General features: G+C 42.2%; 1 protein-coding gene across 2 annotated transcripts in view; it reads right to left on the bottom strand.

The window, feature by feature from the left end:
- khdrbs3 (KH domain containing, RNA binding, signal transduction associated 3) overlaps nt 1–15,622 on the bottom strand; it is a 141,589-nt gene extending 125,967 nt beyond the window's left edge. Inside the window, exon 1 of one of the 2 annotated variants that reach the window (XM_036952942.2) lies at nt 15,129–15,622. In XM_036952942.2, the coding sequence (XP_036808837.1) occupies nt 15,129–15,219 (91 nt within the window). In that variant the 5' untranslated portion in view covers nt 15,220–15,622. The remainder of the gene's footprint in view (nt 1–15,128) is intronic. The other variant, XM_021572248.3, reaches the window with a different exon arrangement.
- Nucleotides 15,623–16,366: the final 744 nt, after the last annotated feature.

The following is a 16,366-nucleotide window of genomic DNA, read 5'->3' as shown; positions in this document are numbered from 1 at the left end:
AGAGCAAAGTAAAGTATATTTCAGCACACTAGAGTATAGTACAGAAAATATACTCTATTGTACTATACTCTAATGTACTCTAATATACTCTACTGAAATCAACTCTACTGTACTGTACTCTACTCAACTAAATTAACTCTAATGTGTCAACATCACCAACAAACCATCATGGTCCAAACACACCAAGACAGTCGTGAAGAGGGCATGATAACACCTTTTCCCCCTCAGGAGACTGAAAAGATTTGGCATGGGTCCCCAGATCCTCAAAAAGTTCTACTGCTACACCATTGAGAGCCTCCTGACCGGTTGCATCACCGCCTGGTATGCAACTGCTTGGCATCCGACCATAAGGCGCTAGAGAGGGTAGTGCGTATGGCTCAGTACATCACTGGGACCAAGCTTCCAGCCATCCAGGACCTATATACGAGGCAGAGGAATGCCCACCTGGAGTGCCCAAAAAAGCATTGCAGGTGAAGCTGGTTGAGAGAATGTCAAAAGTGTGCAAAGCTGTCCAAGGCAAAGGGTGGCTACTTTGAAGACTCTCAAATATCAAATATATTTGAATTTGTTTAACACTTTTTTGGTTACTACATGATTCCATATGTGTTATTTCATAGTTTTGATGTCTTCCATATTTTTCTTCAATGTAGTAAATGGTATAAATACATTTTAAAAACTTGAATTAGTAGGTGTGTCCAAACTTTTGATTGGTACTGTACATATAGAAATTACCTCGACTAACCTGTACCACCCGTACATTGACTTGGCACCAGCACCCCCTGTTTATAGCCTCGTTATTGTTTTTTTATGTGTTACTTTTTTAAATTTTTTATATATTTTCTTAACTATATTTCTTGAACTGCATTGTTGGTTAAGGGCTTGTAAGTAAGCATTTCACAGTATGTTCTAAACCTTTTTTATTTGTTGCAAAGGACAAATAAAATGTTGATTTGATTTTGATTTGTACTGTACTCTACTGAATTAATCTCTACTGTACCGTACTGCACTCTACTGTACTGAATAAAAATACTGTCCTGTACCGTACTGTACCATACAGTACTCTAGTAGCAATAAAAAAAATATTGCAATCATCAGTTGACTCCTCTTTCTTATATTAAATAGATAAAACAATTATTATTGTGTTAGAAAATATACTTCATTGAGAATGTATGTGCAGCTGAAATTTGGCAATAGAATCAATTACCAAGAAATATGTATGTTCAACTCTGTACATATTTTCACCTTTCAGTAAAAACTGCAAATGAACTGTATTTCAGTGTTTGGAAAAAGCATATTTTCAATGTCCAGAATATACTTCAATTCAACTTTCATTCAGAACCGAAATGAATCTGATTTCAACGTCCGGAAAATACCGATTTTAAACGCATGGAAAAGACTGTTCACCTTTCATTCAGAACCTAAAATCAACCTAACTTCAATGTCTTTTCATTTTGCTTAATGGGAAGCGTCTGAATGCATTTCATCTCATCAGAAGTTTCATGCTTTTGGAGAACAACGGCTGTACTCGAAATATAAAGCTATCTGAGTTCTCTTGGAGCCTTTCATGAAGGATCTCTTTCTGAGTCCGTTAATGCATGCACTGCTTATATTACTAGTTTTTGGTTTGTTTTGCAAGCTTCTTTTGGGGATTAGGCCCACCAAAGTAATAAAGGAGACTGTGTACACAGTGTGAACACTTTGGCTTTATATGAAATACGGGCCTCTTCTCTATGACCTTACAGAGCTGCAGCTGGTTGAAGCTCACCCTACAGAAGATATAGGTTCACATCCTCAGTATTAGATCTGCTTGGCTTGACCTGATACCACACATACTGAGAGGAAAAAACATGTTGAGTGGCACGTCATAGAGAAAAGCAGGCTGATTATTTTGGAAGGTTTTTATTTATTTACTAAGAGTCTAGATGGCATGCTTCCCAAATGGCACCCTATTCCCTATGAAGTGCACTAATTTTGACCAGGACCCACAGGGCTCTCGTCTAAAGTACTGCATTATAATAGGATGCCAATAGGGACACCTGCTGTCATGGAGCGACACTCGCAGAACTGACATAGTGCCAGCAACACAAGGTGCACAAGAAGCGAGTGAGGCGCGGCAAGGTGCTCCTTATCTGACTGAAGCGGAGCGGAGCTGCCTGCCGGTCCAGGGCTCCAGCGAGGTGGAACGATAAACATAATTAAATTGAGTTGGATTACAACAAAATGGATGGGATCAGCTGGGGAGGCGGGGAGGCTAACCCTGAACCAATCCTCTCAACAGAAGGTGCCAACTGACACAGCACAGTGTAAATAAAGAGAGAGGGGATACAGTGCTTTGGGAAAGGATTCAGACCCCTTCCCTTTTTCAACATTCTGTTACGTTACAGCCCTATTCTCAAATGGATTAAAGGTAAAAATCCTCATCAATCTACACACAATACCCCATAATGACAAAGCAAAAACAGGTTGACAATTTCGCAAATGTATTAAAAATAAAAAACAGAAATACCATATTTACAGAAGTATTCAGACCCTTCGCTATGAGACTCGAAATTGCATCCTGTTTCCATTGATCATCCATGAGATGTTTCTACAACTTGGAGTCCACCTGTGGTAAATTCAATTGATTTGGAAAGGCTCACACCTGTCTATATAAGGTCCCACAGTTGACAGTGCATGTTAGAGCAAAAACCAAGCCATGAGGTCGAAGGAATTGTCCGTAGAGCTCCGAGACAGGATTGTGTTGAGGCACAGATCTGGGGAAGGGCACCAAAGCATTTCTGCAGCATTGAAGGTCCCCAGAAACACACTGGCCTCTATCATTCCTAAATGGAAGAAGTTTGTAACCACAAAGACTCTTCCTAGAGCTGGCCACCCAGCCAAACTGAGAAATCGAGGGAGAAGGAAGGGCCTTGGTCAGGGAGGTGACCAAGAACTCGACGGTCACTCTGACAGAGCTCCATAGTTCCTCTGCGGAGATGGGAGAACCTTCCAGAAAGACAAATGCACCAATCCGGCCTTTCCAGTAGGGTGGCCAGACGGAAGCCACTCCTCAGTAAAAGGCCCATGATAGCCCGCTTGGAGTCTGCCAAAAGGCCCTTAAAGGACTCTCAGACCATAATAAACAAGATTCTCTGTTCTGATGAAACCAAGATTGAACTCTTTCCTGAATGCCAAGCGTCATGTCTGGAAGATTACTGGCACCATCCCTACGGTGAAACATGGTGGTGGCAGCATTATGCTGTGGGGATGTTTTTTAGAGGCAGGGACTGGGAGACTAGTCAGGATCGAGGGAAAAATGAACGGAGCAAAGTACAGAGAGTTCCTTGATGAAAACCTTCTCCAGAGCACTCAGGACCTCACACTAGGGTGAAGGTTCACCTCCCAGCAGGAAAATGACCCTAAGCACACAGACAAGACAACGCAGGAGTGGGATCAAGAGACAAGTCTCTGAATGTCCTTGAGTGACCCAGCCAGAGCCCGGACTTGAACCCGATCAAACATCTATGGAGAGACCTGATAATAGCTGTGCAGCGACGCTCCCCATCCAACCTGACAGAGCTTGAGGGGATCTACAGAGAAGAATGGGAGAAACTCCCCAAATACAGGTGTGCCAAGCTTGTAACGTCATTGCCAAGAAGACTCAAGGCTGTAATTTCTGCCAAAGGTGATTCAACAAAGTACTGAGTAAAGAGTCTGAATACTTATGTAAATGTTATAATTTATTTTTTATTCATTTGCAAAAAAAATCTAAAAACTGTTTACATTATGGGGTCTTGTGTGTAGATTGATGAGGGATTCATTTTGTATTTTTTTAAATCATTTTAGAATAAGGCTGCAAAGTAACAAAATGTGTAAAAGGTCAAGGGGTCTGACTACTTTCCGAATGCACTGTATATAAAGAGTGGGGGAAGAGATGAGAGGGAAGGAGGGGAGAAGAAGGAAGCTGTCAGAGAAAGAGAGAGATCAAGGTAAGGGCACTGAAAAGGCTCCTTTTCAAAACGAGGACACAACTACTCCGCAGTGAAGCAGACTACGGGTGAGATCAATGGCAGTTCAAAGAATCTGACAGGATTCTAATCACTGCTAGTAAGCAGGTAGATGTACAGAGAAGAGACAGGGAGGAGTGACGCTGTTTGGATGTGCAGAACTTTTGTCAGACAACTTGATACTATTGGGCTACACAGTCAATCTGAGAGCAAAAACATACAACAGCATTTTCTTTGGGTCTCGTTCTCATTCTGGTATCTATTGAACCTGTCAAGCTAGCATGGTTGGGGACATATTAAACACTGTTCGATGTGTGAAGACAGTTGTCTGTTTTTTTACCTGAGTGATAAAAAAGCAGAATTTGATATGTGATGCTGGTGACAAATATGAATAAGTATTTAATTTACAGCATTCCCATCTTTTGAACGAGTGGTCAATTTACACTTGTCATTCTCCCCACAGCTATACAGCCACGCCGTTTCACTCAGAGTGACTCTGCATGCACAAGACGTGTCTGCCTATTCAGCTATTCATCTGAACACATAAACTAACCTCACCATGAAAGGTTTTTTAGACACAGAAAATGGTTCTAGGAGATTCAGAGGGTATGGAGTGAAAGCAGGGGTCTACACCTTAACCTGCCTTTCTCTATCATATTTATTTTTTATTATTATTTGTCACTTTCACATCTAGCTATTTTTCCATTACCACTTTTCCTTTTCTTTTTTCTACTTCAATTCCAATTTCATTCCACTCCTCTCTTTCCTCCTTCACCCTAATGCCGTTTTGGTCCAATCCTTCACAAAGAACATTCCCCCAGGGGATGTGAACCCTTAACTCTTTCAGTTGCCCCAAGCTACAGTAAACAAATGCCCACATACCAGAGCTCTCTCTCTCTCTCTCTCTCTCTCTCTGTCTCTCTCTAGCTCTGAGTCTAATCCAGTGTAATCCCACAGTGATGTCTTGGGCAGACAGCAGTGCATTATCATCCAATAAGAATATGATTAATGGATATATAATTGCGGTGGGCGAGCCTGGGGGAGAACACAGTTTGCCCTGGATTAATATAAGAGTTAAAGTAACATACTGGTGGTGAGTAGAGCTGGGGCCAAAAGGCTTGGGGGAGGAGAGGGGCTGGGGCCAGGAGGCTTGGGGGAGGAGAGGGGCTGGGGCCAAAAGGCCTGGGGGAGGAGAGGGGCTGGGGCCAAAAGGCTTGGGGGAGGAGAGGGGCTGGGGCCAAAAGGCTTGGGGGAGGAGAGGGGCTGGGGCCAAAAGGCTTGGGGGAGGAGAGGGGCTGGGGCCAAAACGCTTGGGGGAGGAGAGGGGCTGGGGCCAGGAGGCCGTGTACAGCTCTGAGTCTGACCTACAGTTGGAGATCTGTGCTGGTAGCTGGTGCTGCTGGTTGAGTTGAAGACCTCACCACTCTCTGACCACACGCTGGGTTTAAGACTAGAACCATACATTTTTTTTAAATCGGCTAAAAAATACCTACGTCCTGCTCGTTCCCTGACCTTTCCTAAATGTTTTGTATTTTACACTGCTCATTTGTCCGACTTTTAACACCTCAAACAGAAAAGTATTCAGAGCCTATTGTCAAATAACTCACAAATCAAGAGGTGCAAGCTCTACATCCAAATGTCTTTGTTTAATTACTATAACTCTATTACTAATCGGTTATATAAATAAAGTTGATCAAATGGATTACACTGTGATGTTTTTATTGTAAGGGGAAGGAAAATAGGCTATAGGCCTGTGTTTTTTCTAGGACTTTGTAGAATTATACAAAAAAATACCCTTTACTCTATCTAAACTACTTTTGTTGTTATTCTTTTTTGTTGAAATATTTCCACTAATATTCCTTCATGCAATTAATCCTTTATATTTCTTTATGCACTATTTATCAAGAAAGGGTGTTGTTGTTTACTGCACCTTGCAGGGTGATATGCATTTGGTGCACATGCTAAAGGAGACGCCTGGCAACGTTGTCTAGCAGGTACTCATAGGCTGATGGTCCAAGCGGTTCTAGTGTTAAATTATCTCATTACAGATCTGGGGTTCTCTGACTTCTACTGCCCTCTCTTAATAAGCACCAGTACATCATTTAAGACCGCAATGAGAGGCTATAGAGCACTTGTGGATAGCAGCTAGGGGGGCCAATCAGGAACATGGTAAAGTTTTTTTTTTTTATACAATAACAATTGATCATATTTTAAACTATCATGCTTTGTATTGTCCGTGGGGTTTTGTCCAAGGGTGTCCTGGTAGGCCGGCTATTATGACCCATATCAGCGTGCTACGCCTGGGCCTGATTTGCTATCAGGAAGATATTAGGTTTCTCTGTATTAAAATTAGTTTTGTTTTGACTGTTTATTTTGACTCTGAAGCCAGCTAATTAATTGATTGAATTAATCTTAGTTAATCTTCCATTGAGCGCAGTGATGAGATGCAGAGAGGTGCTTCCTCTGTGTCACTGCTGACAACGAAAAACGTAAAGCTTTAAACACTTCCTGCTCATTTTAGCTAAAAAATTAAATGCTAAGCACCTTTTCCAAGCCACTGGGTTTTAATGAAAGGCATACAATGAAATTGCGAATCATAACGGAAATAACCAGGATGATGTGGATGTTGGGAAATAAATAAGTTGAGCCACCCTTGCCTCTAGGAAACAATACACAAAAAGTAATCATGTGACCAAATATTTAGGGGAAGGTCACCATTTCATGGAGTCTGTGAAGGAAGAAACTAAATTGAAAAAGTGGTAAGGAAGTTAGGTCCAAAAAACGGATTTTCAATCAAGTCAAATGAATCTATTGGTTTCATGAATTTTATACTGCATCTAAACAAAGTAAATATTTGTTAAGATTAAGTTCAGTTCTATACATCAGTTGGGGTTTATTTAAGCTACAATATGAGGTGTTAAACCTAGCATGAAAGTGAATCCTTTTAGCTGTGTGGGCAGTCAAAAGGTTTGGCATGGGGTAAGTTGAGAAAATGTCATTATTTTCTTCCCAGACATGATGCAAGGCATTATCACTGGGATATGAGGTGACAATACAGCCTGGCCTACATTAAAAGTGTTGTCACGTTCTGACCATCGTTCTTGTGTGTTTTCCTTGTTTTAGTGTTGGTCAGGACGTGAGCTGGGTGGGCATTCTATGTTGTGTGTCTGGTTTGTCTATTTCTATGTTTGGCCTGATATGGTTCTCAATCAGAGGCAGGTGTTAGTCATTGTCTCTGATTGGGAACCATATTTAGGTAGCCTGTTTTGTGTTGGGTTTTGTGGGTGATTGTTCCTGTCTTTGTGTTTGTGGCACCAGATAGGACTGTTTCGGTTTTTTCATGGTTCTTGTTTTGTAGATTGTTGTATTTTCATCTTTATTAAAGATGTACAAAAATAACCACGCTGCATTTTGGTCCGCCTCTCTTTCACCAGAAGAAAACCGTTACAAGTATTTTCAGAAGTACAAAGTGTTTTTTAGTGGTTAAGCCTGTGTTAAAAGATGATTAATATGATTAAAAGACTAAAAGTGATTGATTGTGTTGAAATAAGTTTGGGAAATAAAGATAGAAAAGGATTTAGAAAGGTTGTAATATTTCATTCAGTACAGAAAGGTGAAGGCGGCTTAACTTCTATTTTATTTTGTTTAACCTTTATTAAACTAGGCAAGTCAGTTAAGAACAAGTTCGTATTTACAATGATGGCCTACCCTGGCCAAACCCTAACCCATACTGTGCGCCTGTCACGTTCTGACCTTTATTTCCTTTGTTTTGTCTTTATTTAGTATGGTCAGGGTGTGAGTTGGGGTGGGCAGTCTGTTAGTTTTTCTATATTTTCTATTTCTGTGTCTGGCCTGATATGGTTCTCAATCAGAGGCAGCTGTCAATCGTTGTTCCTGATTGAGAACCATATTTAGGCAGCCTGTTTTCCTTTGTGTTTTGTGGGTGGTTATTTTCAGTCTTTGTGTGTCTGCACCAGATAGAACTGTTTTGGTTGTCACTTTGTTGTTTTGAGTTTTTGAAGTGTTCAGTTTCTTATTAAAAAGATGAACATTAACCACGCTGCGCTTTGGTCCTCCTCTCTTTCTCCCCAAGACAACCGTTACAGCGCCACAGTACGGGACTCCCAATCACAGACGGTTTTGATACAGCCTGTAGCTTACCCTGTCCCGTAGCTCAACTTTCCCCAGTAAATTGGCACAGTAAATTGTGAGACCACTTTTTTTTAGGACAAGCGATGTTTTCAATACTGTAATGTTTACATGAATTCTGAATATTTCCAGTGATACACAACACCCTGAAATAAATGTACCTACTGTATCTTTGCTGAATGTACAATATAATATAAAATGGTATCTAGACAATAGTCATGTTGGCATGAAGGATTGGGAGACAGACTCAGGAATGCGTAATATGGGTTTTTACTTCACCCAAATTACGGCGTGCGTTTAAAGGCACGGGGACGAAGACCAAACAAACACGTAACAAAAACACAGGGTTGAGACCCAAACAAAAGAGCGAGGAGAACCTCGAATAAACACACACGCGCATAATGATTAACACACAGGACGAGACCCGTAATCATCTGCGCAATCCACAAGGGCACGAAAGCCCAAAACACACAGCACAGGTACTCACACGACCAACGGACATAGTAACAATAATCGACAGGACAATGGTAAACCAAGGGCACACTTATACAATTACTAATCACTGGGAATAGGGGCCCAGGTGTGCGTAATGAAATTTCCGGAGGTATCCGTGACAACATTCATTTGTTGCTTCTGCATTTTATCCACAAACTAGCGAACCTGGATTTGTCAGAACACATCCTAAATGGCACCCTACTCTTTATATAGTGCACTACTTTCTACTAGGGCCCATAGGACTCTGGATAAAATGTGTGCACTATGTAGGGAATACCGTGTCATTAGGGACATAGGGAATAAGGTGCCATTAGGGACGCAGTGTTGAAACACTGCATCACCACCTCATTACCAGTGACATAACGGGTGTTCCGTGCGTCACACATTAACAATGAGATCAATGCCGCCGTGTAAACGAATCAGTCCTATAAATGACGTGCCATTAGGTTTTATCACCAAGCGTGGCTGTCTCAGTCTGTGTTAGGCCTACATCTCACCCTCCTGTAGAGTCTTCTGGGACAGCACTCAGCAAACACCAAAGACCTCTGAGCCACAGCACACACACACACACAGCACCACTCAACACCTTACACACTGCAACCCTGCACTACTAGGCTGAATTTAAAGCGGTTGCTGGGTCTCTCTCTGTCTCTGTCTCTGTCTCTGTCTCTCTCTCTCTCTCTCTCTCTCTGTCTCTCTCTCTCTCTCTCTTTCACTTCACCTGTGAGTTCAAAAGCATAACAGTATATCTGTAGGTCAGATCCCAGAGTAAGTGGACCCCCTTCTGTTCTGTATCTGTCTCCGTGTGTAGGCGACTAGCGCAGCGTGCTGGCCTGCCACCGATGTTTATCACTATCAACCACCGTTTCCCGAGCAACACAACAGTATCCCAGGCTTTGATGCTCTGCCAAGGCCTATTTCTGCTCACTGCTGGGTGTGCGTTCCTATGATGCGTCCAAAATAGCACCATTGGTCAAAAGGAGTGCACTACTGTATACAGGGAATAGGGTGGGTGCTTTACTGTACTAGTCTGCAGTGCACACAGACACAGTACATTTTGGGGCCAATCTAAGACCATCTAATGCTATGCTGAATAGCTTCTCTTTCTGCTGATGCTAGAGGGATAAATTCCTAGAAGAAAAGGTGCTATATAGACCTAAAAAGGGTTCTAATGGCTGTCCCCATAGGAGAACACTTTGAAGAACCCCTTTTGTTAACATTTAGAACCCTTTTGGTTCTAGGTAGAACCCTTTTGGGTTCCATTTAGCTCTTTTAACTCTTATTTTAACTCTTTTTTAACTCTTCTTTTTAGCTCATTTAACTCTTCCACAGAGGGTTCTACATGGAACCCAAAAGAGTTCTACCTGGAACCAATAAGGGTTCTACATGGAACCAAAAAGGGTTCCCCTTTGTAGACAGCCGCAGGACCCTTTTGGAACCCTGTATACTGTATGTATGAACCTACTGCTACAGGAGATCTTCTGAAAGAAGTTCTGTAATGGACTCCACCAGACACCTGCTCATATCATTGTTCAGAAGTGCTAGGATCATTTTACTCTGGGTTCCTTCCATTGTGGCCTAATCTGTTCTACCAAGCGGAGCTCTTTAATGTAATACAAACACTGTGCTGGGCTCCTACAGCGGAACAGACAATTATAAGATAAGGTATCATATAGAACTAGTGGAAGAGCTTTTCTGTTCATGTGCAGAACCGGGGTTGGCTCCACAGAGATGGGCAGAAGGTCCTGGAATACTTGGAGTGAGCAGCATGTTTGACATGTAACAAAACAAGTTATAGCGGGTAGAACTGTATACAGTATCTGCATTGAAGTGGATATAGCAGGGTTTTTTTTGTGTTTTTTTTTTTTACCTTAAAATATTGGATGCTGTTTCTATAGTTTAAAACAAAAGAAAGCCCTCTAAGCTAAACACAATCTTTTCAACAATGTTGTATTCTATGTGAGGTTATCACAGCCGAAAGCAGTCCTTTGGAATTCCTTTAAATTATTTTCTTCTTGTAGTTAAATCAACACTTCAATGTATCTAATTAGATACAAGACAAGATATTTACATCAACTCATGTCAGCAGTGAAGTCAATACTAAACAGGCCTCGCTGGAGTTGTGGCTGTATAAGTATTTAATGAATAGTTTTCCAGCAGAGGTGCTTATCTATTAGATCTAATTATTTTGTTTTTTAAATTAAAACTAGTGTAACATACACCGGATAGGTGCAGTGAAAGGTGTTGTTTTACAGGGTCAGCCAGAGTAGTGCGGCGACCCTACAGAAAAGTAGGGTTAAGTGCCTTGCTCGAGGACACATCATCAGATTTTTCACCTTGACGGCTCGGATATTCTAACCTGGCCCAACTCTCTAACCGCTAGGCGACTTGCCGTCCTACAGTATACCTACAGTATGGTACAGGTATCTAAACTCCCATCTTCAAATACAGCCCCCCCCCCCCCCCCCCCCATTTTCCCTAGCAAGTGTATCTCTCCAGACATTGAGTTATCTAGTATGCGGCCACTCACTGTCTGTCTCTGTGTGTGCTTACTCTCGGTAGATCTGCTCATGTCCCCTGCCAATTACATAATCAAGTCGGGAGCTGGTGGGGAAGATGCCAGAAGAAGTGTTATATTAGAGAAGTGCTTAAAGTAGCGCTCTGTTCAATTGCATCATGTGCCATCTGTTTGGTAAGAGGGAGATAACAGTATTTACATTTTGGAGTTTGTGGCAAACTGTTACTGACTGTTACTGACTGTTAAGGACAGTTACTGGCTCCTACTGACCGACTCATGGCAGCTCTGAGCCTTGTTTGGTTGATGAAATGCGACACCTTATTCTCTATATAGTGCACTACTTTTGACCTATATATTGCACTATAATAGTTCAAAACAAATGTACTGTAGGGGATAGGGTGGCATTTGGGACACGTCCCTAGAACATCACAAGTTTAAGTAAATCTTAAATGAATCTGTTAAAATGATATCAACTCCAAGAGTTGATATATTGCAGTGGAAATGCTTGTGAAATATTAAGAATCGTACTCCTCCAACTCCATTGAAAGCATTGGCTCGTTCATTTCTACGATTTATGTGAACCCTCAGCGACACTCTGTCGAAGAAACAGGTGCTACGTTAAACCAAATGTATATTTCCTTCAAATCACATTTACCTCTCATGGCGAGCTAGGAAATCTGTGCTGGAGAAAAAGGCCAAACAAATTTTAGGAATTGAAACCAGCTGATAAGGAGAAAGTGCTGAGTAAAATACGCTCTTATCTCCGTGATTCAGCTCTGTGAGAGAGCTGACAGAAACACATTCATAAAGGCCCTTCTGTCCTGGTATTAACCTAACTCAATGCTTTCAGCTATTCTTTCCAGTATTGCAAAACTCAATACTTTTAGCTATAGGCTATTTCACTTTCTTAAAACTGAACAATCTATCCATAACGGGTACAAAATGGGACTGGGTACAGAGTGGGCTCCGGAATGCCACACAACTGTGTTAGCCCACTGAGCTAAAGCCTAAGCATTAGCTCAGGGAGTCAACACAAGTCATCACGGTCTCAGGCACGGTTACTCTTCATGGAGCATGGTACACAGCTGAATACTACTCTATAGGAATATTATATCCAGTAGTCTATGTATTTCTCTCTTGTGTGTCAGGTACAGGTGCAGTTCAACAACTGTGGATGTACATGTTACATCAGTAGCTGAATACATGTAATATAGACAACACAGTCGTTACAATTAGGTGGCCAGTAGCCTGGTATACAAATCATAAGTGTTCTTTGTGTTTCAGCCTGTGTTTCAGACATAAGGAAGTGGATGGCTGTAAACGTTCTACTTTTAAACTCGGACAAAACAGAGATGCTTGTTCTAGGTCCCGAGAAACAAAGAGATCTTCTGTTAAATCTGACAGTGAATCTTAATGGTTGTGCAGTCATCTCAAATAAAACTGTGGAGGACCTCGGCGTTACTCTGGACCCTGATCTCTCTTTTGACGAACATATCAAGACTGTTTCAAGGACAGCTTTTTTCCATCTACGTAACATTGCAAAAATCACAAACTTTCTGTCCAAAAATGATGCAGAAAAATGAATCCATGCTTTTGTCACTTCTAGGTTAGACTACTGCAATACTTTACTTTCCGGCTACCCGGATAAAGAACTAAATAAACTTCAGTTAGTGCTAAATACGGCTGCTAGAATCCTGACTAGAACCAAAAAATGTGATCATATTACTCCAGTGCTAGCCTCCCTACACTGGCTTCCTGTCAAGGCAAGGGCGGATTTCAAGGTTTTACTGCTAACCTACAAAGCATTACATGGGCTTGCTCCTACCTATCTCTCTGATGTGGTCCTGCCGTACATACCTACACGTACGCTACGGTCACAAGATGCAGGCCTCCTAATTGTCCCTAGAATTTCTAAGCAAACAGCTGGAGGCAGGGCTTTCTCCTATAGAGCTCAATTTTTATGGAATGGCCTGCCTACCCATGTGAGAGACGCAAACTCGGTCTCAACCTTTAAGTCTTTACTGAAGACTCATCTCTTCAGTGGGTCATATGATTGAGTGTAGACTGGCCCAGGAGTGTGAAGGTGAACGGAAAGAATCTGGAGCAACGAACCGCCCTTGCTGTCTCTGCCTGGCCGGGTCCCCTCTTTCCACTGTGATTCTCTGCCTCTAACCCTATTACAGGGGCTGAGTCACTGGCTTACTGGTGCTCTTTCATGCCGTCCCTAGGAGGGGTGCGTCACTTGAGTGGGTTGAGACACTGATGTGATCTTCCTGTCTGGGTTGGCACCCCCCCTTGGGTTGTGCCGTGGCGGAGATCTTTGTGGGCTATACTCGGCCTTGTCTCAGGATGGTAAGTTGGTGGTTGAAGATATCCAACTAGTGGTGTGGGGGCTGTGCTTTGGCAAAGTGGGTGGGGTTATATCCTTCCTGTTTGGCACTGTCCGGGGGTATCATCGGATGGGGCCACAGTGTCTCCTGACCCCTCCTGTCTCAGCCTTTAGTATTTATGCTGCAGTAGTTTATGTGTCGGGGGGCTAGGGTCAGTTTGTTATATCTGGAGTACTTCTCCTGTCTTATCCGGTGTCCTGTGTGAATTTAAGTATGCTCTCTCTAATTCTCTCTTTCTCTCTTTCTTTCTCTCTCTTGGAGGACCTGAGCCCTAGGACCATGCCTCAGGACTACCTGGCATGATGACTCCTTACTGTCCCCAGTCCACCTGGCCGTGCTGCTGCTCCAGTTTCAACTGTTCTGCCTGTGATTATTATTATTCGACCATGCTGGTCATTTATCAACATTTGAACATCTTGGCCATGTTCTGTTATAATCTCCACCCGGCACAGCCAGAAGAGGACTGGCCACCCCTCATAGCCTGGTTCCTCTCTAGGTTTCTTCCTAGGTTTTGGCCTTTCTAGGGAGTTTTTCCTAGCCACCGTGCTTCTACACCTGCATTTCTTGCTGTTTGGGGTTTTAGGATAGGTTTCTGTACAGCACTATGAGATATCAGCTGATGTACGGAGGGCTATATAAATACATTTGATTTGATTTGATTTGATGCGTTTTCTTTCAAAGCTTAGAGAGGTATAGCCATTTTGCAAATATGATTTTATTTCCTGAAATCCAGTCAGACAGCACTAGAGACTAAGCTCGTTTACGAGTGCTATTTCAAGGATGTATTAGGATGCTATTCCAGTGCTCTTACCGCCAGAATGGATCCAAGGGAGTGCATCTGAAAGTATTTGCAAAATTCTGACAGCTTCAAAGCAAACGGTATGCTCGGCGCGCAGACGTCTCAGCAATGGATTCATTAAACAGTCTTCCATTCAAATCGCTGTGGAACACGCGCTTCCATCTGCTCAATTGCATTAGAATCAAGTCAAGTTCTTCAAAGGGGAAAACAAATCCAACGTATAATGAGAATGTGTTGATTCCACTGTTAACATCATCATTTACACATGTCTCAGTGCTGGATGACTGAGTTACTTGGAGAAGCTCCTACATCGTTATCAGTTCATCATAGTAGTCGTATGCAAACATAGAGACGTGTAGTATTACCAAATACTGTAGGCCTACATTGTGTAAAAAGAGTGGTGTTTTACAATTATGATTGAACGTTTATTTATGTACAGGCCAACAGAAATGCATGGCATTGTATAGCGTAGTCGCTGTCTGTATCATTCAACGTGTCGGATGTATTCCAGACAGTTATTCATATGTTCAACTAATCAACAAGCCCTTAGTAGAATCAAATGTGCTGGTTCTGGAATACATTAAATAGCCTGTGTGCGGAGCTGGTCTGTATCATGGTCCATTTGGGACAGCACCTAATGAAAACGTTAAACATGTCTTTAAAGTGTAATAGTATGTCAAAGTGGCACCAACATAACCCAACCAACAACATAACTCAAACAGTATAGGTTAGTGCTCCAAGCTATACCGTAGAAACGTCCCATAATAAATAGGGATGTTTTCTTTTCTTACCTTGATCTAGTAATCGTAGAGAGTGATGAAACGTGGGGTCCAGTTTGTCCTTCTCCGCCATCAGCTCCGGTAAGTACTTTTCCGTATCCATCTCGTCCCGTGCCTTTGGTCCACGCCGTCCACAAAATGATTCAGAAGAGATACAATTCAAAAACCTCGCCTTATTCCCAACACCTGCCCTCGCCGAAACTGTCCGCGGTAAATTATTTTAAAAAATCAAATAAATGCGGCAATGTCATTTGCAGTCACTATAACAACATCGCATAAGTAGTTCAAAGCTGTAACATCGAACAAAAACTGTCTGTGCGCGGGTGTCTCTGGTAGAAATTCCGTTATCCCAGCGGTGTAGTAGCCTATGTGTTCACCGTGACCGTGCAGACCCCTCGCATGCAACACCGTCGAACTAGAGGCTCTCTGCTTTCTGTAAACAAGATCTTTGAAGATCCCCCGGAACGTCTCCAGTAGCAACGAGGGCTCATTCCAGCTCCTCTACTATTGGTTGCTGATCAGTGTGCAACCCAATGGAATGTAGTCGTTAAGGGGCGGGCGCTCGAGAGCGAACGGAACAGTTGGAACTGTCCTTGGTGCTGATTCCGCGGCGCAAGGCTATGGGTTGTTAGATGTGACACGAGCCAGCAACGAGCTGAATTACATGAACATTAACAACAGTCTGTCTCATCAGATTGTTAAATTGTACAAAACAAATGTGCCAAAACCCAATAGCAAATCAATATGCACATACAGTGCGTTCGGAAGGTATACAGACCCCTTGACTTTTCCCACATTTTGTTACAGCCTTATTCTAAAATGGATGAAATAAAAACAAATCCTCATCAATCTACACACAATACCCCATAATGACGAAGCGAAAACTATTTGTTAGAAATTTGTTCAAATTTAAAAAATATATATATTTTAAAAAGTTTATTAAAAAAAAACCTTATTTATTTATATAACGATTCTGACCCTTTGCTCTGAGACTCGAAATTGAGGTCAGGTGCATCCTGTTTCCACGGATAATCCTTGAGCTGTTTCTACAACTTGATTGGAGTCCACCTGTGATAAATTCAATAGATTGGATACGATTTGAAAAGGCACACACCTGTCTATATAAGGTCCCACAGTTGCAAGTACATGTAAGAGCAACAACCAAGCCATGAGGTTGAAGGAATTGTCTTTAGAACTCCGAGACAGGATTGTGTCGAGGCACAGATCTGGAGAAGGACACCAAAACAATT

This window comes from Oncorhynchus mykiss, chromosome 18 (genome assembly GCF_057628025.1).
Source record: "Oncorhynchus mykiss isolate SJ-2025 chromosome 18, ASM5762802v1, whole genome shotgun sequence".
Lineage (NCBI taxonomy): Eukaryota > Metazoa > Chordata > Actinopteri > Salmoniformes > Salmonidae > Oncorhynchus > Oncorhynchus mykiss.
The sequence above is the reverse complement of the archived record's forward strand: the minus strand, read 5'-3'. Positions and strand labels throughout refer to the sequence as shown.